The sequence below is a fragment of the Ornithorhynchus anatinus genome, chromosome 10 (genome assembly GCF_004115215.2).
Source record: "Ornithorhynchus anatinus isolate Pmale09 chromosome 10, mOrnAna1.pri.v4, whole genome shotgun sequence".
In the NCBI taxonomy this organism is placed as follows: Eukaryota; Metazoa; Chordata; class Mammalia; order Monotremata; family Ornithorhynchidae; genus Ornithorhynchus; species Ornithorhynchus anatinus.
In genome coordinates, this window is record NC_041737.1 from 52,585,967 (window position 1) to 52,613,820 (window position 27,854).

At 62.4% G+C, this 27,854-nt stretch overlaps 2 protein-coding genes across 2 annotated transcripts; one reads left to right on the forward strand and one right to left on the reverse strand.

Annotated features, from left to right (window-relative positions):
- Positions 1–993: 993 nt before the first annotated feature.
- PPP1R12C (protein phosphatase 1 regulatory subunit 12C) lies at positions 994–14,965 on the forward strand. Its single transcript, XM_029072884.2, has 23 exons — positions 994–1,062; positions 4,638–5,087; positions 8,475–8,605; positions 8,696–8,814; positions 9,113–9,272; positions 9,390–9,534; positions 9,670–9,744; positions 9,976–10,049; positions 10,425–10,570; positions 10,652–10,731; positions 11,103–11,270; positions 11,400–11,482; positions 11,643–11,717; positions 11,879–11,969; positions 12,119–12,211; positions 12,309–12,390; positions 12,577–12,662; positions 12,795–12,862; positions 13,136–13,193; positions 13,411–13,515; positions 13,625–13,675; positions 13,820–13,870; positions 14,019–14,965. The coding sequence occupies exons 1-23, from the start codon at positions 994–996 to the stop codon at positions 14,103–14,105; spliced, it is 2,547 nt and encodes an 848-aa protein (XP_028928717.1). The 3' UTR covers positions 14,106–14,965.
- EPS8L1 (EPS8 like 1) lies at positions 14,939–26,295 on the reverse strand. Its single transcript, XM_039913283.1, has 21 exons — positions 26,096–26,295; positions 25,238–25,287; positions 25,001–25,041; positions 24,648–24,706; positions 24,368–24,529; positions 23,992–24,141; positions 23,360–23,442; positions 22,573–22,796; positions 22,488–22,537; positions 22,165–22,291; positions 20,961–21,049; positions 20,675–20,749; positions 20,181–20,329; positions 19,178–19,319; positions 18,602–18,630; positions 16,781–16,901; positions 16,533–16,679; positions 16,334–16,430; positions 15,927–16,104; positions 15,517–15,649; positions 14,939–15,416 (listed from the first exon to the last, which is right to left on the reverse strand). The coding sequence occupies exons 2-21, from the start codon at positions 25,252–25,254 to the stop codon at positions 15,324–15,326; spliced, it is 2,166 nt and encodes a 721-aa protein (XP_039769217.1). The 5' UTR covers positions 25,255–25,287; positions 26,096–26,295; the 3' UTR covers positions 14,939–15,323.
- Between the last annotated feature and the right edge of the window lie 1,559 nt (positions 26,296–27,854).

Genomic DNA, 27,854 nt, shown 5'->3' on the forward strand with positions numbered 1-27,854 from the left:
TTATCAGTTCTTTCTCTCCTCACAATCTGCCCTTTGCTCCTTGCAAAACTGGAGCAGAGCACTAAAGACGTCGAGAAGCAGTGTGGCTTAGTAGATAGAGCACAGGCTTGTGAGTCCGAAGGACCTGGTTTCTAATGCCAGCTCTGTTTATAAGCTCTGTGACCTTGGGCAAATGACTTAACTTCTCTGTGCTCCAGTTATCTCATCTATAAAATGGGGATTAAGATTGTAACCCTCGTGTGGAAGAGGGCGTGTGTCCAACCTAGTTAATTCATTCAGTCATTCATTTAATCATATTTACTGAGCACTTACCGTGCTCAGACCACTGTACTCAACGCTTGGGAGAGTGCATTACAACAATAAACAGTCACATTTCCTGTCCACAATGAGTTTACAGACTAGAGGCAGGGAGACAGCCGTTAATAGAAATAAATAAAATAAAATTACAGGTAGGTATGTAAGTGCTGGGGGCCTGGGAGAGGGGAAGAGCAAAGGGAGCAAGTCAGGGTGATGTAGAAGGAAGTGGGAGATGAGGAAAAGTGGGGCTTAGCCTGGGAAGACCTCTGGAAGGAGATGTGCCTTCAATAAGGCTTTGAAGGGTGGGGAGTCTGTCGGACATGAGGAAGGAGGACGGTCCAGGCTAGAGACAGGATGTGGGCGAGAGGTTCGTGGCGAGATAGATGAGATCGAAGAAAAATGAGGTTAGCACTAGAAGAACAAAGTATGCGGGCTGAGTTGTAGAAGGAGAGAAATGAGGCGAGGGAGGAGTGGACAAGGTGATGGAGTGCTTTAAAGCTAATGGTGAGGAGTTTTTGTTTGATATGGAGGTGGATAGGCAAGCACTGGAGTATTTTGAGGAGCGGTGTGATATGTCCTGAATGTTTTTGTAGAAAAATGATCCGGGCAGCAGAGTGCAGTATGGACTGAAGTGGGGAGAGACAGGAGTCCAGGAGGTCAGCAAGAGGGCCGATGCAGTAATCGAGGCAGGGTAGGATGAGTGATTATATGAGTGGTACCAGTGTGGATGGAGAGGAAAAGGCAGATTTCGGCGATGTTGTGTGGGTGAGACCAACAGGATTTGGTGACCGATTGGATACGTGGGTTGAATGAGAGAGAGAGAGAGGAGTCAAGGCTCACGCCAAGTTTACAGGTTTGTGAAACAGGAAGGATGGTGGAGCCGTCTACAGTGATGGGAAAGTCACGGGGAGGACAGCATTTGGACGGGAAGATACGGAGCTCTGATTTGGACCTATCAAGTTTGAGGTGATGATGGGAGGACATCCAAGTAGAGATCTCTTGAAGGCAGGAGGAAATGCGAGACTGGAAAGAGGGAGAGAGATCAGGGCTGGAGATGCAGATTTGGGGATCATCCACGTAAAGGTGGTAGTTGACGCCATGGGAGCGAATGAGTTGTCTTGTATGGGAAGCAGCGTGGCTCAGTGGAAAGAGCCCAGGCTTGGGAGTCAGAGATCATGGGTTCGAATCCCGGCTCCCCACTCATCCGCTGTGTGACTGTGGGCAAGTCCCTTCACTTCTCTGTACCTCAGTTCCCTCATCTGTCAAATGGGGATGAAGACTGTGAGCCTCACGTGGGACAACCTGATGACCCTGTACCTCCCCAGCGCTTAGAACACTGCTCTGCACATAGTAAGCGCTTAACAAATACCAACATTATTATTACCGCAGCACTTAGTACAGGGCCAGATACATGGTAAGCACTTAACAGACACCATTAAAAAGCCAAAGCCCTCTCCCCATAAAAGGGTCCCCGGAGAATTTCTTCGCTCCCCCTCTTGCCCCTTGTGCGTGCGCATAGTAAGCGCTCAATAAGTACTATTGAATGAAGGAAGGAAGGATGGATGGATGGATGGATGGATGGATGGATGGATGGATGGATGGATGGATGAAAGGATGGATGAAAGGATGGATGGATGGATGGATGGATGGATGGATGGATGGATGGATGGATGGATGGATGGATGGATGGATGGATGGATGGATGGATGGATGGATGAATGAATGAATGAATGAATGAATGAGACCGCCGACCCGCCCATAGCCAGCGGTGCGGACTGCATTTCCCAGCATGCTTTACGGGTGACTGAGAGGGGGCACGGCGTGTGACGTCATGACGCAGCTTCCTTAAAAGAGCAGTTCCCCCTCACCCCCAGGAGGGGGCGGGAAGCGGTCGTGGGACCGCCCAGAGGTCACGACCCCTGAAGGGGGAGAAGAGAGCGACATAGTAATTGCTTAACAAATAGTGTAATTACTAATTATTATCATGATTAAAGCACTGCTCTAAAAGCACTGCTCTAATGTTGGTATTTGTTAAGTGCTTGCTATGTGCTGAGCACTATTCTAAGTGCTGGGGTAGATACAGGGGAATCAGGTTGTCCCACGTGAGGTTCACAGCCTTAATCTCCATTTTACAGATGAGGGAACTGAGGCCCAGAGAAGTGAAGGGACTTGTCCACCGTCACACAGCTGACGAATGGCAGAGCCGGCATTAGAACCCGTGACCTCTGACTCCCAAGCCTGTGCTCTTTCCACTGAGCCACGCTAAGTGCTGGGGGAGTGGGTAGAAGGTGATCAGGTGGTCTCACGTGGGGCTCACGACCTTAATCCCCCTTTGACAGTTGAGGTAACTGAGGCTCAGAGACGTAAAGTGAGTTGCCCAAAGTCACACAGTTGACAAGTGCCAGAGCCGGCATTAGAAGCCATGACCTCTGCCTCCTTCCCAAGCCCGGGATCTTTCCCCTGAGCCACACTGCTTCTCAGCTTGTCTAGACTGTAAGCTCATTGCGTGAAGACTGTGAGTCTCACGTGGGACAACCTGATTACCTTGTATCCCCCTTAGCGCTTAGAACAGTGCTTGGCACATAGTAAGTGCTTAACAAGTCCTAAGATTATTATTTATTATGGGCAGGGAAGTTGTCTGTTTATTGTTGTAGCGTCCTCTCCCAAGCGATCGGTACAGCGCTCTGCACACCGTAGGTGCTCAATAGATGCGATTCAGTGAGTGAGGAGAGAGGGTTCGAATCCTGGCTCTGCCATTTGTCAGCTGTGTGACTGTGGGCAAGTCACTTCACTTCTCTGGGCCTCAGTTCCCTCGTCTGTAAAATGGGGATGAAGACTGTGAACCTGATGACCCTGTATCTCCCCCAGTGCTTAGAACAGTGCTCTGCGCACGGTAAGCGCTTAACAAATACCAACATTATTATTATTATGTGTAAAATGGGGATGAAGACTGTGAGCCTCATGTGGGACAACCTGATGACCCCGTATCTCCCCCAGCGCTTAGAACAGGGCTCCGCGCATAGTAAGCGCTTAGCAAATACCAACATTATTATTATTATGTGTAAAATGGGGATGAAGACTATGAGCCCCACTTGGAGCAACTTGATGACCCTGTATCTCCCCCAGTGCTTAGAACAGGGCTCTGTGCATAGTAAGTGCTTAACAAATACCAACATTATTATTATTATCTGTAAAATGGGGGTGAAGACTGTGAACCACATTACCCCATATCTCCCCCAGCGCTTAGAACAGTGCTCTGCGCATAGTAAGCGCTTAACAAATACTAACATTATTATTATTATTGTGTGTAAAATGGGGATGAAGACTATGAGCCCCACTTGGGGCAACCTGATGACCCTGTATCCCCCCCAGCGCTTAGAACAGTGCTCTGCGCATAGTAAGCGCTTAACAAATACTAACATTATTATTATTATTGTGTGTAAAATGGGGATGAAGACTATGAGCCCCACTTGGGGCAACCTGATGACCCTGTATCCCCCCCAGCGCTTAGAACAGTGCTTGGCGCATAGTAAGCGCTTAACAAATACTAACATTATAATAATAATAATGTTGGTATTTGTTAAGCGCTTACTATGTGCCGAGCACCGTTCTAAGCGCTGGGGTAGACATAGGGGAATCAGGTTGTCCCACGTGGGGCTCACAGTCTTAATCCCCATTTTACAGATGAGGGAACTGAGGCACAGAGAAGTTAAGTGACTTGCCCACAGTCACACAGCCGACAAGTGGCAGAGCTGGGATTCATCATTATTATTATTGTGTGTAAAATGGGGATGAAGACTATGAGCCCCACTTAGGGCAACCTGATGACCCTGTATCCCCCCCAGCGCTTAGAACAGGGCTCCGCGCATAGTAAGCGCTTAACAAATACCAACATGATTATCAGCGTGGCTCAGTGGAAAGAGCACGGGCTTTGGAGTCAGAGGTCATGAGTTCGAATCCCAGCTCTGCCACTTGTCAGCTGTGTGACTGTGGGCGAGTCGCTTCACTTCTCTGTGCCTCAGTTCCCTCATCTGTGAAATGGGGATGCAGACTGTGAGCCCCACGTGGGACAACCTGATTCCCCTGTGTCTACCCCAGCGCTTAGAACGGTGCTCGGCACCTAGTAAGCGCTTAACAAATACCAACATTATTATTATTATTAGAGGCGGGGCCCGAGGCCGCCCGAAGGAGGGCGGCGGGACTACAACTCCCGGCCTGCTCCGGGGGGCGTGACGTCACGACGTCGGGACGTCGTCGGGGGGGTGTGGCGCGGCTGCCCGCGTCGGGCGGGACTACAACTCCCGGCATGCTCGGGGGAGAGAGGGTGCGCGTGACGTCAGGACGTCGCGACGTGGCGGCGGGGGGGGGGTGTGCGGCTGCCGGCGTCGGGCGGGACTGCAGTTCCCGGCGGCCCCCGCGGCGGCGGCGGCGGTCGGGGCTTGGGGCGGGCGGGAAGGCCGGGCCGGTCCTGGCCGGTCCTGGCCGGGATGTCGGGCCCCGGGGCGGACGGGGCGGCGGCGGCGGCGGCGGCCCGGGAGCGGCGGCGGGAGCAGCTGCGACAGTGGGCGCGGGCCGGGGGCGCGGGGGAGCCCGGGGCCCCGGAGCCGCCGCCGCGGGTCCGCACGGTGCGCTTCGAGCGGGCGGCCGAGTTCCTGGCGGCCTGCGCCGGGGGGGACCTGGACGAGGCGCGGCTCATGCTAAGGAGGGAGCCCGAAGGCCCGGCGGCGGCCCGGCCCGCGCCCGCCGTGCTGGACAGCACCAACGCCGACGGCATCAGCGCTCTGCACCAGGTCGGCGCCCTCCCCCCGCACCCCCGCTCCCCGCCGGTCCTTCCCCGACCCTCCTCGCCACCCTTTCCGCCGTGACACCCCGACATGGCACCCTCCCCACCTGCCCCCATCCCTCCTTGAACCCAACACCCCTCCCGTGCACCTGAGCCCCCCCCACATCCCCCCCCCCCCCCCCCGCGCATCTCTTCCCCCGCGGGCTTATTCTGGGGGGGGCCCCTCCGGCCTGGGAAGTCGGGAACCGGGGGGGCGGGGAGAGCGGAGACTCGCCGAGCCTGGGGGTCAGGAGGTAGAAATCTAATAATAATAATAATAATATTGGTGTTTGTTGAGCGCTTATTATGTGCCGAGCACTGTGCTAAGCGCCGGGGTAGACACAGGGGAACAAATCTCCTCTCCTTTCCACTCCCCCTGCCTCCCTGGCCCTTCCCCAGGGCCTGGGAAAGGGATCCGGACTGAGGAGGCCGGAGAAGGCGGAGTGGGGAGGGGGCAGGTCATCCTCGCACCCCCTAGACACACACACACACATACATATATCCTACCCCCCCCCGGGGCAAATCCTTGGACAGCCAGTCACTCCCTGGAAGAGGAGACAGTGACCATCCCCTGTCCCAAATCAGAATCCTCCCTGCGGAGCAGACCCCGGCACCCCCCAAGCCTAGAATTGGCACCCCACCCCACCCCAAAACCTTCCTCCTTCACCCCTGGGCACCTGCCCTGGACCCTTGCCCCCCTCCAACCCTCGCTCCCCGCAGCCCACCAGTCCCTGAGATCCCTCCCAGCCTCCGCTGCCTTTGGGAATTTAGGATTCCTATCCCCCAGCTGTCTGCCCCACCAGTCCCATCCCTGGGAACCAGTTTGGCTCTCCCCCCACCGGCCCCTCACTCCCCTTTATGGGACCGAGCTGATCCAGCCCCGGCCCCGGCCCCGTTCTGTCTCCCGAGCCGTTTTCAGTTCTCCCAGGGATCGGTTCCCTTGCATTCTGGGCTGCTTCTTCCCCCCAGTGACCCTCACCCACTCGACCCCTGGGGTTGGAGTTTGAGGGGAGAGAGAGAGACCACTGGACACCAGTTGGGCGCTCTCACCCAGCCCCTCCAGCTGCACCTGGGGACACCCCCACCCTCACCGCCTCTGGTGCCCCCCAACCTCCGGAGTGGCCCTGCCCGGGATCTCCTGGGGCAAATCAGGAGAGACTGAACCACCTGATGCGGACCGTTAAATGATGGAGAAAGGAGGGAGCCGGAGGGACCCGAGGGAGTAGAGCTGAGCGGCTTCCTCTTCCCCTGTCCCCCCTCCCCGCCCCTGGAGGAACCCGGGCCCCTGGTTCCCCAGCCCTTGGACTCTGTCCTGGGAAGAGGAATCCAGGGGAATCTCCAGGAGTGACCTCTGGACCCCACGTCGGTCACAGGCTTCTTCCCCGACGAGTACCGGGCCGAGAGGGTCCGGTCTGCCTCGCCCTGCTGGGATGGCGCCGAGGGCCGGACCCCCGGGTCCGAGGGGCCGGCGGGAGGGAAAGCGGGCAGGACGTGTGAGTCCGAGGGGCCACGAGGAGAGCGTCAGTCAGTGGTATTTATTGAGTACTTAACTGTGTGCGAAGCACTGTTCTGAGCGCTTGGGAGAGGACAGCGTATCAGTAAACAGATTCGTTCCCTGCCCGTGATGAGCTTTCGGTCTAGAGGGGGTGGCGGGAGAGGATTTCTGGGTCTTGGGGGCCAGAGTGGCCGAGAGGGACCAGGAAGGCCGTGGGTCAGGCCACCTGTGCTGTTGGGGCTTGGAGGAGAGGTGCCCGGGTCCTCCCTGCCTCCGTCGTCCCAGACCCGTGACCTCGCTCGGCTCCCGGGTCACGGGGCCGTCTCTCCCCTCCGTCCCTCTCCCGCCAGGGCGCACAGAACCCGTTCTGCTCCCACTCTGCTGGTGACCACTGGACCCACCCCCCGGTGCCCACAGAGCCCTCCCCGCTCCCCGCCCCCACCGCCCAGGCCCTCTCGGCTCCCACCAGCTCCAAACTGGGAAGCGACGGAGGTGGCCCCGGTCCCGGCCTCGGCCCCGCACCTTGTAGGGGAAGCCGCGGCCGCCCCCCGGCCCTCCCCTCGTTGCCTCGGCGACCGGGAGGAAATAAACGGAGCTGACGGTTCAGCCCGTTCCCAGGGTGGCAAAGAGCCCCAGTGTCCCCCCCCCGCCCCTCCCGACCCCGGGAGACACCGTCTCCCCCAAACCAGCCCTCCCAGGGGGCAGGGGGCTGGGCCCGCCCCCAACCTCCTCCAGGCCGCGGGTTTCCCAACGCTCCCTGAGATACCTCCCGGCCTCTGCTCCCTTTGGGGACTCGGGAGTCCTGTCCCCCAGCTCTCTCCTCTGCCCCACCAATCCTGTCCCTGGGAACCACTTCCTCCGGCTCCGTCCCGGCCGTCCCACCCCCGCCCTCCCTCCCCCGCCCACCCCCCTGCCCTCGGCACTCCGCGCCTCGCCCAGCGGCCCCCTGGCTCCGGGCACCCGTGTCCTCCCCTAGCCCAGCCTGTCCCCTCCCCACCCCGTCCCAGGCCTGCACCCCCTCCCCCCGCCACCCCCAGCCCCTGTTTTCCTCCCCTCCACCGCCTGGAGTTTCCATGACTTCATCCTCTTGGCCCAGGCTGCTTCCTTCCCTCCCCTCCTCCCGCTCCTTCCCCTGCTCTCCCTGGAGCCGCGGGGGGCTGGGGGCGGGGGATGAGCGGCCGGGGCCAGCGTCTCCCTCCCCCGGAGCCGGACGGACGGACAGTCGGACGCCGGGAGCCTGGAAGCCGGCGAGGGGCCGGAGGCGGGGGGGGGGGGGTCCCCCCGTGCCCGCCCCAGCTCCCTGCGTGACCTCCGCCTTACCCTGCTCCCCATCCCGCTTCCCCGCGGGGTCCGGACACACCACCCCCACCCCGGACCCAGGCACCCCCTCTCCCCAGCACTGCACCCCTGAACACAGGCAGCAGTGGGGGCGGCCGGGAATTGGGAGGCCGGTTCCTCCCCAGAAGAGCGCCTCACCATCCCCAGACGCCCAAGTTAGGGGCCCATCCGACCCCATTCCCTCCGTTCCCCCCAGCAGGGAGAGGCAGGAGAGGGGCGGAGCCTCTGAGCACAGTAGGAGCGGATCCCACATTGGGGCTATTTATACCCCCTGACCGCCCCCATCCCCCACCCCCAGGCCGGGGGCCAGATGTCTGGGTCCCAAGGGAGAGTGGGGGCTGGGGCCGGGGGGGGGGGAGCTGGGTCTCCTGGAGGAGGGTGGCGGGGCTGGGCGGGGGGCAGCCGGGGGAGGAGGGGTCCCCTTGGGGATCTAGGTGGGAGCGGGACCCGTCGGTGGAGCCGGTCTGCCTGACCCCCGCCCCGCTTGACCCTGACCCCGATCTGCCCGTCCCCCGGTGGCAGGCGTGCATCGACGAGAACCTGGAGGTCGTGCGGTTCCTGGTGGAGCAGGGAGCCACGGTCAACCAGGCGGACAACGAGGGCTGGACACCCTTGCACGTGGCCGCCTCCTGCGGATACACGGACATAGCCCAGTGAGCTCTCGCGCCCGGGCCCGGGGTGGGGGGGAGGCTTGGGGAGGGGTCGAGGGTGCGGCCCCTTGACCCTCGCCCTCGCTCGGGCAGGTACCTGCTGAGCCACGGCGCCGACATCGCCGCCGTCAACAGCGATGGGGACCTGCCGCTTGACCTGGCCGAGGCGGATGCCATGGAGAGCCTGCTCAGGGCCGAAGTGGCCCGCAGAGGTGACGGCCGGGGCGGGTGTGGGGGGCCGGGGCGGCTGGGGGAGGGGACGAGGACGCGGGCCTGGGGGCTGGGCCCCCAAGCCGCCTAGACTCCCCCCTCGTCCATCTCAACCCGCTCCCAGTCTGATCAGGGTCACGCTGGGGTTCGAGACCCCCCCCCCCCCCCCCCGCACTGGCAAACCCCTGGTTTAGGGCGTGGAAGGGGGTGCCAGCGATTCCTCACATGTGTGCCCACGCCCAGAGACCTGCGGGGCGGGCCGGGCCCCATGCTGATCACGTCCGCCCGCCCCGGTGCCAGGTGTGGACGTGGGGGCGGCCAAGAGGGCCGAGGAGGAGCTGCTCCTCCAAGACACGCGGCGCTGGCTGGACGGCGGGGCCATGCCCGACACCCGCCACCCCCGCACCGGCGCCTCCGCCCTGCACGTGGCCGCCGCCAAGGGCTACATCGAGGTCATGAGGTACTGTCCGTCCCCCGTACGTACACACCCGCACCCGCACACAGATTCCCCAGGACTGATTCCTGACCCCTTTCACCCTCCTCGTTCTGACTGCACACCTCCCCCCCGCCCCCCCAGGCTGCTCCTGCAGGCCGGCTACGACCCCAACGTGCGGGACAGGGACGGGTGGACCCCTCTGCACGCAGCCGCCCACTGGGGGGTGGAGGAGGCCTGCCGGCTCCTGGTGGAGCACGCCGGGGATATGGACACGCTCAACAACGTGGTGAGCCTGCCAGGGCTGGGCCGGAGGGTGACCGGGTGGGGGCCCGGGGATAACCGGGGGTGGCCGGGGAGGAGCTGGGGCTCCCTGTCCCACCGGGCCCCTTCTTCCCCCTCTCCCTCCCTTCTCCCCCTCCAGGGTCAGCGGCCCTGTGACCTGGCGGACGAGGATGTGCTGACCCTGCTGGAGGAGCTGCAAAAGAAACAGGAGGATGTGAGACCCCAGTGCGCCCCACAACCCGCCCCGCGGCATCCATCCCCAGGGGTTCGGCATCGTGCCCGCCCACCCGCCTCCCCGATTCTTATGCTCTCAAGTCCACGGCCGCGTCCCCCGTCCCCTTCCTCCAGCCGCCCCGGTCGTCTCAGAGACTCGGGGATCTTGGCTTCCCCCCGTCTCTCGGCTCCCGTCTTCCCGCCCCAATCTCTGTGACCCTCCCTCCCCCAGCTACGGAACCAGAAAGAAGCGTGTCAGGGTCGGGTGACGGAGCCGCAGCCGCTCTACAGCAGCAAGCACCGGAGGTGGGGGAGGACCCGGCCGGGCCCCCGGGGACGGTTGGGGTCGGGGGGCCGGAGCGGTCATGGGGGATTAGGCGGAGACCCTGGGGCTCGGAGGTGAGGGAGCAGAAGACGCCGGGTGGGGGAGAAGGCGGGGGACGAGCCCCTTGACGAGAGGGAAGGGGAGCAGTTGGCCGCTAACGACTTCAACCGGTCGATGGAGAGCACTGTCCCGAGCGCTTGGAAGAGGACAATAGAAGCGGTAGACGCATTCCCTGCCCTCCAACAGCTTACCACCCTGTCTACCACCATCCGGCTACCCCTCCCCGCCCCCCAGAGCTCCCTCCGTCTGCCCCTCCCCGCCCCCCAGGAGCTCCGTCTGCCCCTCCCCGCCCCCAGGAGCTCCGTCTGCCGCATGAGCAGCAAAGAGAAGATCTCTGTGCAGGATCTGTCCAAGGAGAGGAAGCCCCCGCCGGGAGGAGGACCCGGAGAGACCCCCGCCATCCGGGACGAGGACTCGGGAGACGAGGGCGGGGGCACCGGTGGTGAGAAGGGGGTGGGGGTGGGGGTGGGCGGGGTGGGGGCTCCGGGGCCCGAGCGCTGACTCCCGTCTCCTTCTTGCTTAGAACCGCCCCCCCACAGGCCCAGCGCCCTCAACGGGGTATCTTCGCCCCTCCTCGGCCCCCCCTCGCCCCTCTCCTCCACAGTAAGTCTCTCGGGGGGGCAGCGGGAAGCAGACACCCAGGGCCTAGAGGGGGAGAAGCCGGTGTCTTCTCCTTGATCCCCCCCTTAACTGTCTGTCGCCCCCCTCCTCTCCCCGTATCCCTCCTGTCGCTCCAGCTCCAGACAGGCCCCCCTGGGTGTCAGCGGTGAGGAGACTTGTGCTTGTGGTGTGGGTGTGGGTGTGTGTGTTTGCGTGTTCTTGCACGGTACCCAGGGAGTTGGGGGGCAGCGCCAGGGTCCCCGAGAGCGGCCCCGCTACCGGGGCTCCACCTGTCGGTCTCCCGTGGCCCACCGGGGTTCTGGCCGGCCCTCTCGCCCCGCCCGCCGACCCACCTTCTCCGTCTGTCCCCCCAGGCCCCGGCCCGCCCCGCCCCCGCCGAGCCCGGGGGCCCCTGGCGCTCCGGCCTCCGCAAGACAGGCAGCTCTGGGGCCCTGGGCCCCTCTGGGCGGCAGCGGCAGGAGCCCCCCGAGCTGGGCCTGCAGCGCTCGGCCTCCAGCTCCCGCCTGGAAGGAGGAGAGAAGGTCAGGCCCGGGGAGGGGTGGGCGGTGGGGCGGAGGGAGGATGAGCACCACCCAGAACTTGCGTGGGGCAGGCGCACTGGGCAGCTGCTCCTCCCCAACTCCGTCCCCGCTCCTTCTGTCTCCAACCAGAACCAGGAGCCCCGTCTGGCCCGAGTGCCCCCCACCCCCTCCCGACGGATGGTTTCCCTCCCCGAGAGCCGCCTGCCCGTCCCGTGAGTGTCCCGTCCCGTCCCCCCGCCCACCCCAAAAGTGGGGAGCCCAGGTCCCGGGGAGCCACGAGGTCCGAGCTCCAGGGAGCGGGAGGGGAGAGGACCCGCACGCTGGGCCGCGCCACCGTCCCCAAAAAAGACGGTTTCGGTTTCGGTTCCCCAGGCCCCCTCAGACGGCGGACACCTCCGATCCCCCAGCCCCTTCCATCGCCCCCTCCGACTCCAGGGACCGACGGAGGTGAGAGCCGGGGGTAGGGTGCCCGCGGTCCCCGGGCCGGGGGGAAGGGGCAGGCTTCCCGGACAGTGAGGCAGAACGCCCGGGTTCCTCGAGGGGAGCGGAGGCTGCTGGGGAAAATGGGGGTGGCAGTCCGCCTGGGTTCCCACCTCCGTCCTGCCCAGATCGTACCAGACCCCGGTGCGAGACGAGGAGTCGGAGTCTCAGCGTAAAGCCAGGTCCCGCCTCATGCGCCAGTCCCGGAGATCCACTCAGGTGCGGCGGGGACGACGGGCACCGGCTGGTCTGGCGCGTCCCCCGGGGCGGGGGCCTTGTCCGTCCCAGCGGCCAGAGGGTCGGCCAGAGCCCCGGTGGGCCAAGGGAGACCGACAGGCCGCTCCTCCCTCTCGGACCCCTCTCCCCAGGGCGTGACCCTCACAGATCTGAAGGAGGCCGAGAAGACCCTGGGCCGCTCTGTGGAGCCGGAGAAGGGAGAACCTCCCCCCGCCGACAGCCCGGTAGGCGGGGGATGCGGGGGGCAGGAGGTGGGGGCCGGGGGGCGGGGGGGCCTCGCCTCACAGCCCCGCCCCGGCTGATCGTCCCTGCCCCCCACAGGACACAGCCCATCCGGCCCGTGTGCCCGGGGTGGATGGATCAGACCCGGCCGGACCCCTCCTTGGGGCCCCTGCCCAAAGAGGTAACTGGAAGAGGGGGCGGGGGAGGGACCCAGCTCTGCCCCTCCCTCCACCCTCTGCCTCCTCCTACTAATCCCTGCTCCGCCCGCCCTCCAAACTCCCCCCTCCCCGTGGTTTCTTCGGTCAGGGGGCTGGAGGCCCAGGGCCTCGGCCTAATTTTGGTTCCTTTTCCCCTGCCCTCCGGCCAGAGGAGCCCGAGGGAGAGGGAGGCTGGAACCGGTTGTCTGGGCCGGACCGAAGGAAAGCCCGGAAGGAGAGGCGGGGGCTGGCTGAGGTGAGCGGGGGTCAGGGAGGGAGCGGGGGTGGTCGGTCTCCCGCGGAGGGGCAGGGCGGAGGCTTGGGGGGAGCTGGGCAGGAAGGGGGTAGGGGGAGCCCCCCCGGGGCGGCTCATTCTTGCCCCTTAAAGCTGCTGCGGTTCCAGGGGGAGGAAGAGCCCGTGGAGCCCCCCAACAGTGAGAGGAACCCCCAACCCAGGTAAATATGAAAACTTACACCAGTCCCTCCTCTCCCCTTTCCTCCAAGTCATTCATTCATTCAGTCGTATTTATTAAGCACTTACTGTGTGCAGAGCACTGTACTAAGCACCTGGGAAAGTACAATACAACAGTGACATTCCCTGCCCACAGTGAGTTTAGAGTCTCCCGTAGCCTCCTCCCACCTCCACACCCTCCCTGTTGGGGGGAGGGGCAATGGGAAAGGGGTTTCCTCGTCATCCTCAACGCTCACCCCCATCTGCTGGGCTCCCAGCTCCCCGCCCGCCTCCCGGAGTTCGGAGCGGGACCAGTCCGACGGTGGTTTCCGGAAGGTGAGCGGCCCCCACTCCCCGATGCGGCCCCCACCTCTGGCCCTCCTGCCCCCATTCCCCCCCCCCCCCCCCCCCGCTTCCACCATCTCTCCCCATCCCTCCAAAACCGCGCTTCTCTCCACCTGTGGGATGGACAGGTGGATGGGGACACGCACCCACTCCCACCCACACCATCTCCACCCCCGCACCTTCCCGTTGCCCCCTCCCCCGTCCCCAGCTGTACGAGGGGCTGCAAGCAGAGAACGCGACTCTGCGCGAGACCCTGCAGGAGACCCAGCTGCGCCTCACACAGCTCAAGGTGGAGCTGGAGCGGGCCACCCAGGTGAGGGGGTGGGCAGGGGGCGCCCCCCCCCCCCCCAGGGGGGGCAGGGATGGGGGCCAGTCATGAGGCGAGCGGGGCATTGCAGCCTGGTCCTCCCTCCTTCCCGCAGAGACAGGAGCGCCATGCAGAGAGACCCGCCCTCCTAGAGCTGGAGCGATTTGTGAGTTGGGGACACAATGGGGAGGAGGAAGGCAGCCCCCCACCCCACCCCCGTGCTCCCAGTATCTGTGCTCCAGCCCCTCGTAGGGGCCTACTCCCCCCCGGGGCTCCATCCTCACCCGCCCCCCTTCCCCTCCCTCCCCAGGAGCGCCGGGCACTGGAGCGGAAGGCTGTGGAGCTGGAGGAGGAACTGAAGGTGCCAACTTGGCAGGAGGGGTGGAGGGAAGGGGGGAGGGAGAGGAAAGGGAACAGTTGGGGTGACAAGAGACCTCAGCTTCATCCAGCAGCCCCCCACCCCTCCTCCCCAGCCCTGATTTCCTCTCTCCTCTCCGTCCGGCCCCCAGGCTCTCTCGGACCTCAGAGCCGACAACCAGCGTCTGAAGGACGAGAACGCAGCCCTGATTCGGGTCATCAGCAAACTTTCCAAGTGATACGTTTCCCCTCCACCCCCACCCCCTCCTCCATCGCCGCTGGGACTTCCGGGCCCTGCCCCACCCCTCACGCCCCCGGCCCCACCCCTATTTATGCAGCTGCTTCTGCCACGGTTTTCCTTCATGTGAGAGGTGTGGTGTGTGGGGGTGTGGGGGTTCCCCCAAGGTGTTGGGGGGGCGTGTTGCCTCCTGCACCCCCCCTAAAAAAAAAGCCATGACTCCATTTCCCCCCCTCCCCCAGTAGGCAGCAGTGGGAGAGTTCTGTAGGTTGGGGGGCGAGCAGGTTGAGGCCTGGCAAGAGAGGCTAGGTGGGCAGGGGGAAGCAGCAGGCTGGAGAAGAGGAAGACAGAAGGCCGGAGGAAGGTTCGGCTAGGAGGTCGTCCGTGGACCAGGGGCTACAGAAGGGACCAGGAGCCCGGACCAAAAAGGGTGAGATGGGCGGGGGGAGGCGGGGAGGAGGACCAGGGATGCTTATGAAGGAACCAACACCCTCTCCCCCACCCCCCCACCTCACGTGGCACTGCCTCTCCATCACACTCCCCTGCTCCCTCCCCCCACCCCCAGCTTTCAGGGGGCACAGAAGGTGCCAAGACCCTCCACCCCTGGAATTCAGGGGACGGTCAACCCTCCAGGGCACGGAGGGCCACTTGTACATAGGCAGGGCTGCGCGTTTTGTACTGAGGGGCCAGATCCAATGTGCAATAGGGTGTGGGGGGCGGGGAGGGGGAGGGTAGGACTTCTATTTTTGTTTCCAGGTGGTGGGGGTGAGGGGAGGCCCACCCCACCCCTCCTAGCGGGAGAAAGTATTTTACAGAGAAAACGTCACAGCCACAGACATTCAGAATAAAGACTTGACTTTGCTGCCGGCATCGGTGCCTGGACGAGGGGTGGGGGTGGTGGTCTCCCTCGCAGACGAGATTCGCGCCCGGATGTGTAGCCTCATCACCGGGAGGCAGCAGCGGTCTTGGCTTCCCCCACCCCAAACTGCCCCAACCCCCTCCTTTCCCAGCAGTATAACGTTCCAAGCCCTCTGTCCAATTCCAACACCTCCGAGGGTGGTGGTTAAGGGGTGAGGGCCTCAGGGTGGCTCAGCCCAATGGGAGAAGGAGCTGATGCCAAAGAGTCCATTTCTCTTTGTGGAGGGGCGGCTGCCGGTTTAAGAGCTCCAGGAGCAGTCCAGGCACCCCCCCCCCGCCGCCCGCCCATGGGTGGTGATGCTCACATGATGTCTCCATCCACAGGCCCTGGGCCCTCCACCTTCTTCTTTTGCTTTTCCATCGCAGCCTCGAGCTCTGACACCTTCTCAGAGTCCTGAGGACAGAGGATCAGTGGGTAGGGAGGGAGAGGATTGGGGTTTTGAGGGTCAGCGCCTCTCCCTCTGCCCCTCGGGCCCTGCCCCCCGAGTCCTTGCCTCCAGCAGTGCCCGCTGCACGGTGACCTGGCTGTAGAGTCGGGCCCCCTCCTCGGGACTCACGGCCTTGAACTCCTCCTTCTGCAGGGAGAAGAGCTGGGCTCCCGTCAGCACGCCCAGGGCGCTCACCGTCCTAAGCAGGGAAGACGGGGCAGGCGAGCCCCGGTCAATCAGGGCCAGCTGCTCCCCCAAGTACAGGCATTAGTTCTTCCCCGCCACCAGCCAATCCTGATGCTTTCCCCGCTCACCACTGGGTTGGTCCACCAGCTGGCCGGTCAGTCCACAGGTCTCCCGTCCTCCCCCCACACCTGCTTCAGAGATGGGGGGATTCCCCCACCCTACCCACCCAAGGAGGCTGCCCGAGTAGCCGCTTCCTCCGCCTGCCAGTTTATTAACCAGCGTCTACTCACTGTGGCCCAAAGCCCTTGTGCTCTAGCCAGACGCGGACCTCGGCCGCCCCCGAGCGAGGGCTGAGGTGGGGCTCGGGCGTCCGCGGGGAGGCCGGAGGGCGGGGGCCGCCCCCCGGACGGCCGTGGGCCAGCCGCTCCACCAGTTCCTCGTTGACGCTCAGCAGCTGGGAGAACTTCTCTGACAAGGGAATGGCAGACATGGGGTGAGTTGCGGTTGGGGGTCCAAGCCAGCCCCCCCCCGACAGGCTGACAGTGACCCTAAAGCTTAATCTTTCCCCGAGATTGGGGCCATGTCGATCGACCTCTGGGCGTACCGCTCGCCCCCTGCCCGGGTAAGCAAACATCTTTTCCAACCCCCTACTCTGACCGCCCCCAACCCCTGGCTCTCCGCTCTGCCCCAGTGTTACCCTTGTCAGCGGGATCCAGATAGATATTGTCGCTGCTGCCCCACCGGGGCCGAGATGGGGCAGGGGCCCGGGGAGGAGGTGGCGTCCCAATCTGAGGCTGGGAGGAAAGAAGGTTGGGAGCCTGGGGTGGGTGGGAGGACTTGGGCGCCCTTCAGTCCAGGCCCAATCCTTCCCTCTCCGCGCCCCGCCCTGCTCTCACCACGCTCCTGCCCGGGCTGGGGTTCTGGCCGTGCAGTCCATTGTGGGGGCGGGGGCCCGGGTGGGGGCTCAGGATGTTGTAGGGGACGAAGCCCTCCTTGCCCCACTGGTCCCGGACCTTCCACCACTTCCTGGAATCATCCAGCACCTGAAGAGGAGGAGGAAGATAGGGGGAGAGCCAAGGGGTGGGGAAGAGGTCGGGGAGGGAGGGGCAGGGGCGAGCCCGGTCCCTCCGGGGTCCCGTCTCACCTCCAGCACGTCACGGTGGCTCACGGAGAGTTCGCTGCTGTTCCTGGCCTGGAAGTCATAGTTGCAGCGGACCCACTTGCCCTCTGGCTGCTGCTCGGACCGAGGGTCGGAGTCCGTGTGGCTGGAGGGGGAGGGCGAGGACGGGGCTGGAAATCAGGGGCCACAGGCCCAGACCGCGGCCTGGACGCGGGGGTTGGGGGGGTGAGTGCAGAACTGGGTTAGGGCAGGTCCTGGCCCCAAGCCGGGTAAGGGGGACGGGCAGAGGGGTAAACCAGGGACAGAGGTGGGGAGAGAGAAATAGATGGAGGTCGCGGGCACCAAGGGGAATGGCAGAGGGAGATGAGGATGGGTGGAGGTGACCGACCGAGGCCCATAAGGGGGCGTGCCCCACGACTGGCCAGCAGGAGTGTTGGGGCTCCTGGCTCACCCCCGCACCACCCAGTCTTACCTGTGGAGGAGGAGGGGGAGTCTTCAGGGCCGCGGCGCCCCCTGATTGGGGGTCACAGCTCCACGGCTGGGGCGCGCTCTTCCTGCCAAGACCACCCCCCTCAACCCCGGGCTCTTCCCCAGACCTTGACTCATCCCATCCATCCCTCCTGTTACCTCGGCACCTTTTTCTGCCCTGTTCCTCACGCCCCAAACCCAGGCATCCTAGTCCTCAGGGTCCCAGGCAACCATCATTCCAAGAAGCCGCGTGGCCTAGTGGACGGAGGTCTGGCCCGGGAGTCAAAAGGACCTGGGTTCTAATCCCGGCTCCGCCACTTGTCTGTTTCGTGACCTTGGGCAATTCACTTCACTCTTCCGGGCCTCAATTCCCTCCTCTGGAAAAGGGGGATTGAGACTGAGAACCTCATGGTGGGACAGACTGTGTCCAACCTGATATGCCTGTACCCACCCCAGCGCTTAGTACAATGCCTGACACCTAGTTAAGTGCTTAACAAATACCCCAGTATTATTATCTCTACCCTCTCCCCCAACCCCAGGACCCTGGCATCCAGCTCCTCCATCTCTTATTCTCCTCTTGCCCAGCTCCTTCTCAACTCAAGGACCCAGGAGACAAAGCTTCCAGTCCTATAGCCAAAGGAGGCCAGGCCGGGCCACTCTATCCCCGTTTGATCCCGAGAGTCCACGGAGCCACCTCTCTCTGTGTGGACACAGAGTCTGTGTGTGTTTGGCACCTGGCTCCTGTCCAGGACGGCAGGTCAGGCTGGACAGTGAGCAGGCCCGCCCCAAACTCCGAGCTTGCAGGACTCCTCGGGAGGTCCTCTGTCCTGACTGAGGCCCTCTCAAAGATCCTAAGAGACCAACCCCTCACCTCTGGCTCTCCCCCTCCACAGCTTCCCCTTCCCCCACGTACCCCCCACCTCTCTTGTCTCCAGCTCTCCCCACTTTCCCAACCCTTCAGCCCGGCTTCTGTTGGGGACCCAGGCATCCTCTCTGCTAGCTTCTAGCTCTCTCCTAATTTATGCTCCACCACTGGCTGTTCTCAGCCTCCCCCCTTCTCCCATTCTTTCCCATCTCCCCCCCCCGCCTCCCTGCCCAGCTTCTCTATCCTCCCCCCTGCCCTGTCCTCAGCCCACCCCCCTCACCTCCCACCCAGGGCTCTGCCCTCACCACCGCACCCACCTGCCCGGGGAGAAAAAGAGAAACACAGAGAGGGGTTCAGAACACTTACCTTGTTGGTCCCTTGCCCCTTCTCCCTCTTAGCCCCCCACCACAAACCTCCCCTGGGTGCCCTGCCCTCAAGCCCCACCCCTGCAGCCCCCCAAAAGCCAAGCAACCCCACCCCGGGGGTCCAGGGCCGAGGGACAGCTCACATACCCGTTGGCTGCGATCTGAGGAGCCGATTGCTGATGGGAGAGGGGGTCGGGGGAGAAGGGATCGTGACAGGGTGGGACGAAGGAAAGAGCCAGAGGCGGAGGATGAGAAAGAGATGAAGAGACAGAGGAAGAAAGGGAGAGAAGAAGAGGCAGAGGAGAAGAGGAGGACGAGGAGAGGGGATAAGGGAAAAAGCCTTTAGCATCCCCCAAACTTTCTGATCTCTCTCCCTCCATCCCTGCCCTCCTTAGCTCCAGCCTCACTGCCGTCATCTCTCCCCCATCCTCTTTCCCCAGATTTCGGCCCTTGGACACCCCCCACCCTTCTCCCCCAATCCCATTCTCCCTCCTCCTGCACACCTCTCTCCTCCTCTGGCTCAAGCGAACCCCCTATAGAAGAAAGACCATGTCCATCCTGATTCTCTCTGACCCATCCCAGTGCTTAGTTCCCCAACAAATACCGTTAATTATTATTTTTCCTAGCCTTACCCCTAACTGCAGCCCCTCCCTTCTCTCGGGATCCTGATTCCGGGTGCCACTGTCCCCCAGGGGCCCACCCCCGGCTCCCCAACACACACACCTGGCTGCGCCTCCGCTCATGCTGATGCTGTTTCTCCACCGGATCTTCCCAGGGCTGGCCCTGGGGGTCAGTAGCTGGCGGCTGCCAGCCGCTGTAGAACACAGGGGTGTAGAGGGCGGCCTCCGACGCGGGCAGCTCCAGCCTGGAGGAGAGAATGGGTCGGGGCTTGCTTCCTTCTTGGGGATAAGCCCCCCTCCAACCCAGTCTGGGACCCGGATCGAACCCTAATCCATCGATAGCATTTGCTGAGTGCTTTCAGGGGGCCGAGCTCTGTACTGAGTGCCTACAGGGGTGAAGAGTTCTGTATTGAGTGCCTACAAGGAGCAGAGCTCTGTATCGAGTGCCTACAGGGAAGCGGCGTGGCGCAGTGGAAAGAGCACGGGCTTTGGAGTCAGGGCTCATGAGTTCGAATCCCAGCTCTGCCACTTGTCAGCTGTGTGACTGTGGGCAAGTCACTTAACTTCTCTGTGCCTCAGTTCCCTCATCTATAAAATGGGGATTAAGACTGTGAGCCCCACGTGGGACAACCTGATTCCCCTGTGTCTACCCCAGCGCTTAGAACAGTGCTCTGCACATAGTAAGCGCTTAACAAATAACAACATTATTACAGGGGGCAGAGCTCTATCCCTAGTGCCTAAAGGGTAGAGAACTCTGCACTGAGTGTCTTCAATCGATCACATTTATGAAGTGCTTACTGTGTGCAGAGCACTGTTGCATGTGAGAGTACCATATATTTGGTAGACATGTTCCCTGCCCATAATGATCTTAGAGTCTGGTGGGGGAGACTACAAGGGGCAGGGCTCTGTACTGAGCGCCTACAGTGGCAGAGCTCTGAACTGAGCACTAGGGAGAATTCAAGAGAGTAAGGAGACACGATCCTACTTTCAAGGAACTTCCAGCCTACCCAGGGAGGTAGATATTTAAATATAGCCCTTGGTTTCGGGGGCCCCGGGTCCCCACCCACTGTGACTCCACTCCCACCCAAGACCCCCACCGCTAATACCGGGATTTGGTCCAGAAATCTCCAAGGGAGGCCCAGAGGGCACTCTCCTGGGGGTTTAGGGTCTCCCGCAGCAGCGTCACCGCCTCCCCGGTCAGCTGAGGCCGCCGGATGTCCTCCGCAAATTTGGGACCCCCCGACGTGTCCACCATCTGTGGGGGAGGAGGTCACCGAAGGGATCTCCAGGCTGCCCCCCGGCACCCCCAGTTCCCAGAACTCCCTCGGGGTGGCTCGCCACAGCCGTTCTGCCTCCGTGCCAGCCCAGCCAGATGGGGTTTGCCCTCCCCTAAGATTTTGGTGCAAGAAGGGGCCCAGCTCCTCTCTCTCCACTGGGCCAAGGATTTCTGCTTCCCCTACCCCTACCACGCCCCCCAGCTTCTGCGACGTCACCCCACCCACCGCCCCGCTCTGGTCCTCCCTCCCGAGGGGCAGAACCAGAAGCCCCCCCCCCGCCTCAGACCTTCCCCAGCCCCAACCCCGCCCCGACTTTCCATTACCATTTGCAGGGGCCCGAACAGGAAGTGCAGCAGCTCCTGGGAGGAGGGGTTGGTGATGTTGGATCGGAGCCGAGCCTGAAACACGGGGGTTGTGGGAGACCCCAAGAGGTCAAGGGATCCCTAGTGGACGCTGCCCCCTGACTCCCGGGCCTGAAGGCTCCTTCCTACCCCCACCCCAACTTGAGGCAGGAGACTCCAGCCCTCTGGGTGGTGAACAAATGAGTAAGTCGTCGTGTCCCCTCGTCCTCCATCCCCGTCCCCCTCTCCTGGCCCTCGGTTTTCTCACCAGTAAGCTGAAAGAGTACTTGATCTTCTGCAGGATGTCTGTATACTCGCCCACAGAGGGGGGCTTGGAGCGCAGCGTGAGAAGACCCTCTGGGGGAAGGAGCAGCGGAAGGCACAATCAGGTGGGGAGAGGCAGGGGTGTGAAAGCCAAAGAAGACAAGAAGAGAGAGAGGGGAGGGCGAGGTGCCAGAGGAGCCAAGAGCTTAACAAATACCACACATTATTATTCTTGTAAAACCCAAGAGGCAACAAAGTAATAATAATGCTATTTGTTAAGTGCTAAGCAAATCAGGTTGGACACAGTCTCTGTCCCACAGTCTCACAGTCCCCTATTTACAGATGAGGGAACTGAGGCCCAGAGAAGTGAAGTGACTTTCCCAAGGTCACATAGACAAGAGAGAAGCAGCAGGGCCTACTGGCCAGGCTGGGGAGTCAGAGGTCGTGGGTTCCAATCCCGGCTCCGCCACTTGTCTGCCGAGGGAGCTTGGGTAAATCACTTCACTTCTCTGGGCCTCAGTCCCCTCATCTGTAAAATGGGGATTAAGACTCCGCGAGGGACAATCTGATGATTCATTCATTAGCATTTATTGAGCGCTTACTATGTGCAGAGCACTGTACTAAGCACTTGGAATGTGCAAATCGGTAACAGAGACAGTCCCTGCCCTTTGACGGGCTTACAGTCTAATTAGAGACAGACAAAAACAATAGCAATAAATAGAATCAAGGGGATGAACATCTCATTAAAACAATAGCATATAAATACCCCCCCCCAGCGCTTAGAACGGTGCTTGGCACATAGTAAATGCTAAAGCACATGGGTTTAGGAGTCAGAGGTCATAGGTTCTAATCCCGGCTCCACCACCTGTCAGCCGTATAACTCTGGGCCAGTCACTTCTCTGTGCCACAGTTCCCTCATCTGTAAAATGGGGATGAGGCCTGTGAGCCTCACGTGGGACAACCCGATGACCCTGCATCTCCCCCAGCGCTTAAGAACAGTGCTCGGCACACAGCAAGCGCTTAAATACCAACATTATTATTCCGAAATACCATCAGCATTATGACTACTAAGTGGCAGAGCTGGAATTAGACCCCATGACCTTGTGAGGCTCCATCCCCTGGGCCGTGCCGCTTCCAACGGTTGGGTCCTGGGGAGGAAGAGATTGGGGGGGAAAGCTGGTGGGGGGGTCCGGGCGGGCTTCCCTCACCTCCGGCCGTCCTCCGCCGGGCTCGCCGGCCCCGCTCGCGGTGCTCCAGGACCCGGGAGGCCTCGGCCGCCTTCTGCAGCTTGCCCACGAAGCTCTCCACGTCGTCGAACACGTGGTTGAGGAGGGCCTGGAGGGGGCGGGGCGGGGGCCGGTCGTGGGCGTGGTCACATTCAGGCCACGCCCCCTGGCGGTCACGCCCCCTGGCGGTCACGCCCCCTGGCGGTCACGCCCCCTGGCGGTCACGCCCCCTGGCGGTCACGCCCCCTGGCGGTCACGCCCCCTGGCGGTCACGCCCCCTGGCGGTCACGCCCCGCATCACTCACCACGTCCCTTTCGGCCTGCACACTGGCTGCGTCCGCCGCCGGCCGCGAGGCTCCTGCGGGAGGTGGGGCGGGGCTTAGAGACAACGCCCCGTTGATTGGCTGTCAGGATGAGCCGCCGCCCTCCTATTGGTCCGCCCTCCTGTCGCTCCCCCCTCCCCACCTGCTCTCTCACCCTCCTCCTCCAGGGGGCGCTCCGCGGGCTCCGCGGGCTGGCGGGCGAGGACCACGCGGGTGGAGGCCCGGCGGTGCAGAGGGGAGGCCTCGGCGCTGTGGGGCGCGGGCGGCCGGCTCAGCTCCTCCTCAGTGGCCCTAAGGAGGACGACAGAAGGCGAAGAATAATCATCATCATAATGATGATGGCACTTGTTAATAATGTCGGTATTTGTTAAGCGCTTACTATGTGCAGAGCAGTGGTCTAAGCGCTGGGGGAGATACAGGGTCATCAGGTCGTCCCACGTGAGGCTCACAGTTAATCCCCATTTTACAGATGAGGTCAGTGAGGCACAGAGAAGTGAGGTGACTTGCCCACAGTCACACAGCTGGGGAGTCGAACTCATGACCTCTGACTCCGAAGCCCAGGCTCTTTCCACTGAGCCATGTTGCTTCCCCGGCAGCTTGTTAAGCACCTACTATGTGCAAAGCACCGTTCTAAGCGCTGGGGAGGATACGAGGAGCCCCTGGGACTCCCGGTCTTCATGCCCATTTTCCAGATGAGGTCACCGAGGCCCAGAGAAGTGAGCGCTCAATAAATACTATTGAACGAAGGAAGCGACTTGCCCAAAGCCAGCCAGCTGACAAAAGACAGAGCCGGGATTTGAACCCATGATCAACAGAGAGCCGGAGGGAGACTGGGGCGGAGGGGGGGACCCTACCTGAGGGCGGCCGCTCTCCGGTCTCCGCTGCCGGAGCGGTAAGCCTGCAGGGCTCCGGTGATGTCCTCTCGGATCAGCTCCGCCTGTCGATCAGGCCCTTCAGGCCTCGCCCACCCGACCCTCCCCCGTGCTCAGCCCCACGGGTTTCCCGAGGGGACGCCCACCCCGGGCATCCGACCCTGGCATCCACCCCGTCCTACCCTTCTCTCCTCCCACTGGGTCCCGGGCCCGCCCTGAATACTAACATTGCTGGTATTTGTTAAGCGCTTTCTATGTGGCAAACACCATTCTAAGCGCTGGGGTGAACAAGTGGTTCCACATGGGGCTCACAATCTTCATCCCCATTTGACAGATGAGGGAACTGAGGCCCAGAGAAGTGAAGCGACTCGCCCAAAGTCCCCCAGCTGACCAGCGGCGGAGGCGGGATTGGAACCCGTGATCTCTGACTCCCAAGCCCGGGCTTTTTCCACTGAGCCACGTTGCTTCGCCCTTCACACCGACCTCACCCTCCGCCTCCTTCTCCGCTGCTCCTTCCCCCGTCCTGCCCCCTCTACCCCTTCAGGCCCCGCCCGTCCTCCTCCCCCTCCCCCCAGTCCCTGACCCCGGGGCCCTCCCGACCCCTGACCCCTGACCCCGAGGCTGAGGCACTGGAAGAAATGGACATCGGGCTGAAGCCGGTCGGGCTCCTGGCAGACGAGGAGCAGCAGGGAGCGGGTCTGGCCCGTGGGCAGGATGGTGTCGCAACGGACGATGGAGCTCAAGGCGTAAGACTCCAGCTCCTCCTGCGCCGGGCGGGGGAGGACGAGGTCAGGGGCAAGGAAGGGCCTCGTCGTCCACACCCTCACCCTCACAACAACCTCCTTCAGCGTGGGCGAAGCCAACAAACCCTTCCCTCTCCTCCTCCGTTGGGACACAGCCGCCCCCACCCCCCGAAGACGCCCTCCCGCCTCGGCCGTGCCCCCTTTCAGGCCGCCCCTCCTCACCCCACCCCCTCACCCTCATCCCCACCTTGGAGTCCACGTCCAGCAGTTTGACGTGCGCGCTGGACACCTGCAGCAGCATCTCCTGGGCCCAGACCCTGGCCTGGGCGTCCATGGCCGCCAGTTTCCGGGTGGCGTCCTCCACTGTGTGCACCCCATCATCCTCGCCCAAGCAGAACGTCACCAGATGCTGAGGGGCGGGAGGGGAGATGCGGTCGGAGGGCGACCCTCCCTCACCCACTCTCCCCAAGTGTGTTTCTTCTTGCGAACCCCACCCCCCGGCCCTTGTCATACACACACACACTCACGTTGACTGCGTACTGGGACACATCAGCCATGACCACGGTGGAATATTTCTTCCTCTGTTCTGTGAGGGCGAGGAGGGACGGTGACCCCAGGCAGCCGGGCTCCCCGGCCCACTGCCCCCCTCCCCTTTCCTCTCCTCCCCCGGCCCCCGGGAACGGTCTCGCAGCCAGATGTAGGCGCTGCCCGGGGACCGGTCCGACCAGAGCTTAGTGGTTACCGAGTCCAATTCCCACCTGTGTGTTCTCTCCCAGCGCTTAGTACAGTGCTCGGCACACAGTAAGCACTTCCAAAATACCATGACCTTTAAACTTGCAGGACCCACAGAGCTCCCCGGGGGGTGTAGGCCCACACTCACCGTAGATGGACTTGGCGCTGGGTTTGGGGGCCACATCCAGCCTGGAGGAGTTGGAGAAGAGGCGGGGATGAGCTGACCTGGGAACCCCGAGTGACCCGCTTCCCTCCCACCTCCTGGGTGAGGGAAAGAGTAAGTCTGCTTTGGTCTTTGGAGGGAAAATGCCAGGGATCTGGACCCGGACTTCTGGTGGTCTACAGGGAGTGGGGAGAAGGAGGGAGAAGGGGACAGACCACTCACCCATGTGTGGAGCTCATTCTGCTGTGACCCCAAGGGTCCTGGCTCCCCAGCTGTGGGACAGGGACAGGGTGGAGGAAGAGAAGGAGGAAGAGGAGGCAACGGCAGTGTATTCAGCTCTGCCCCACCCCCAAGTCTGAACCCAGCCTTCAGTTCCCCCCAAAACCCCTGACCCAAGCCCCCAACTTGCTTCTCTCAGAGGCCACAGCATCCTGTCCCTCAGGCCCCCCCACAGAAAACGGGGAGCCCTCCTCCCCTGCCTCAGTCCTCCCCACCCTCAGGGTCCATCTCCCTCACCCCCGCTCCTTGCCCACTCCGTCGCGGGACCGGGGCAGGGGGCGAGGGGAGGGGGACAACTAGGCAACTAACGGGGCAACTTCCCTCGGTCCTCAGAGATTCCAGGGACCCTGAAAGAGTTCTTGTTTCTCTGCTGAAGCAGCGGCCCCCGGGGCCAGGGGACGTGAAGGCCAGCGGCCGGAGGGTCTAGAGCCGGGGCCTGCTTTGGTCCCCACATTCCCTCCATCCTACTGAACCCGCTGAGCCGGAGGAAGAGAGGAAGAGGGACGGTCCCGCTCCCTCCTACTCATCCAGGCTCTGGGACTTCCGTTGCCCCCTTCCCCATTCTCCTGCCCCTGGGCCTGGCCCCGGTCGAGGAGTCTGGCCATTACAGAAGTGGCCAGATGCCCCTCTGTGCATGTTTGGTTGTTGGGAAAAGGACCAGCCTCACGGCAGGGATTGAGGAAGGGGACTGGTACGACCGCCAGCCTCATCCCACAGCCCACCATCCCCCCAGGGGAGCAAGACCCCCCAACGATGAGGGGGGAGGGTCCTCCCGTGTCGTGTCTCCGGCCCAGGACTCACCTGGGGGGTTTGGCGGGGTCCGGCTCAGCCCCTCTGCGGAGAGGCTGCGGGTGTGAGAAGAGGAGACTGGGTTCCTGGGCGTCCCCTGGCCGTTCGGGCCCCTCCCTCCGAGTGTCCGGGGATGTGGCCTCCTCCCTCACCAGTTTGAGGTTTGGGCTCCTGCTCGAAACCGCGTCATTGAGGAGCTGCGGGGCTCCACCCCCGCATACCTGAGCCCTCACCTGGCCGGGAGTGCCGCGGGTGGGGCGGGGGAAGGGGGGAAGCCCGGGTTCCGGGACTGCGGGCGGGGGTGGGGGGGGAGGCTGAGGGATCCGAGACCCCCCCAGCCCGGGGAGGAGGGGTCGGGGGACGGTTGGCTGGGAAGATGCCTGGGTCCTGAAAAGAGGGGACTAAGGGAGGCGAGCTGGGAAGTGGGGCCCGGACGCCTGGGTCCCGGGGGGGGGGGGGGGTGGAGGCTAGGACCGCTAAGAGAAGTAACGTGGCTTAATGGAAAGAGCATGGTCTCAGGTGTCAGAGGTCATGGGTTCTAATCCCAGCTCTGCCACTCGTCAGCTGGGTGACGGTAGGCAAGCTACTTAACTTCTCTGTGCCTCAGTGACCTCACCTGTTAAATGGGGATGAAGACTTGTGAGCCTCACGTGGGACGACCTGATGACCCGGTATCTCCCCCAGCGCTTAGAACAGTGCTCTGCACATAGGAAGCGCTTAACAAATACCAACATTATTATTATTGTTAAGAGCGGTGAGCCGGGAAGTGGGGCCGGACGCCTGGGTCCCAGGCGTTAATGGCTAAACAGGGAGAGCGAGTTGGGAGGGAGGTGGTGGGGACAAGCAAGGCCAAGGTAATTACGTGACCCAAACTGGTCCCCGCCCAGAATCCTGACCTACAACCAAAGAGTCACAACCCAGCGGGGTCAGAAACACACACCCTCCCCCCAATAACAACACACACACACAAACACACGTACGCATCTTCAAAACACACACCTCCTCATCCCAACACACAAACATAAACCCACCTTCACACCGACACACACACCCGCACCCCAAAACATATATAGAAGCAGCGAGGCTCGGTGACGAGGGCTTGGGCGTCGGAGGTTGTGGGTTCTAATTCCAACTCCGCCATTTATCGGCTGTGTGACTTCGGGCAAATCACTTCACTTCTCTGTGCCTCAATTACCTCATCTGTAAAATGGTGATGAAGACTGTGGGACACGTGGGACAACCTGATGAGCTTGTATCTACCCCAGCGCTTAGAACAGGGCTTGACACATAGTAAGCGCTTAACAAAATGCCATTATGTATACATATATATATATATATCTTCACACATACACAATCACACAACCTCACACACGTTCAGACTCGGAGCCACATGCAGATCCATGTCCTTACACAGACTTACTTACTATTGATTATGTTATTGATGCTATTGATCTACTGGTTTCCTTTTGTTGTCTGTCTCCCCCCATCTAGACGGTGAGCCCGTGGTGGGCAGGGATTGTCTCCATTTGAGGCTGAATTGTGCGGCCCCAGCGCTCAGCACAGTGCTCTGCCCACAGTGAGCGCTCAATAAATACGAATGAATGGGTGAACTTACTCCGGCTCGGAGTGCTGAGAAAGGCCCAGAAAATATTTCTCGTTTCCTCGAAGGAGACACCGAGGCGGGCGGGGGAGAGCGGGGCTGCCCCGGCGGTGTCAGCGGCCTTGGTTTCCCTCTCCGAGCGGGAGGAGGGGGCGGAGGGGCCCCCGGGAC

Excerpts from the sequence above, each read along its gene's own strand:
- PPP1R12C (XM_029072884.2), top strand. The coding sequence starts at position 994 with ATGAGTGATTATATGAGTGGTACCAGTGTGGATGGAGAGGAAAAGGCA. Across the intron at positions 8,606-8,695 it reads GGATACACGGACATAGCCCA|GTACCTGCTGAGCCACGGCG; the intron begins GTGAGCTCTCGC and ends TCGCTCGGGCAG. Across the intron at positions 12,212-12,308 it reads CTCCCCCCGCCGACAGCCCG|GACACAGCCCATCCGGCCCG; the intron begins GTAGGCGGGGGA and ends TGCCCCCCACAG.
- EPS8L1 (XM_039913283.1), bottom strand. Across the intron at positions 16,902-18,601 it reads CCTCAGATCGCAGCCAACGG|CCACACGGACTCCGACCCTC; the intron begins GTATGTGAGCTG and ends CTCCCCCTCCAG. Across the intron at positions 16,105-16,333 it reads TCTGGATCCCGCTGACAAGG|AGAAGTTCTCCCAGCTGCTG; the intron begins GTAACACTGGGG and ends TTCCCTTGTCAG.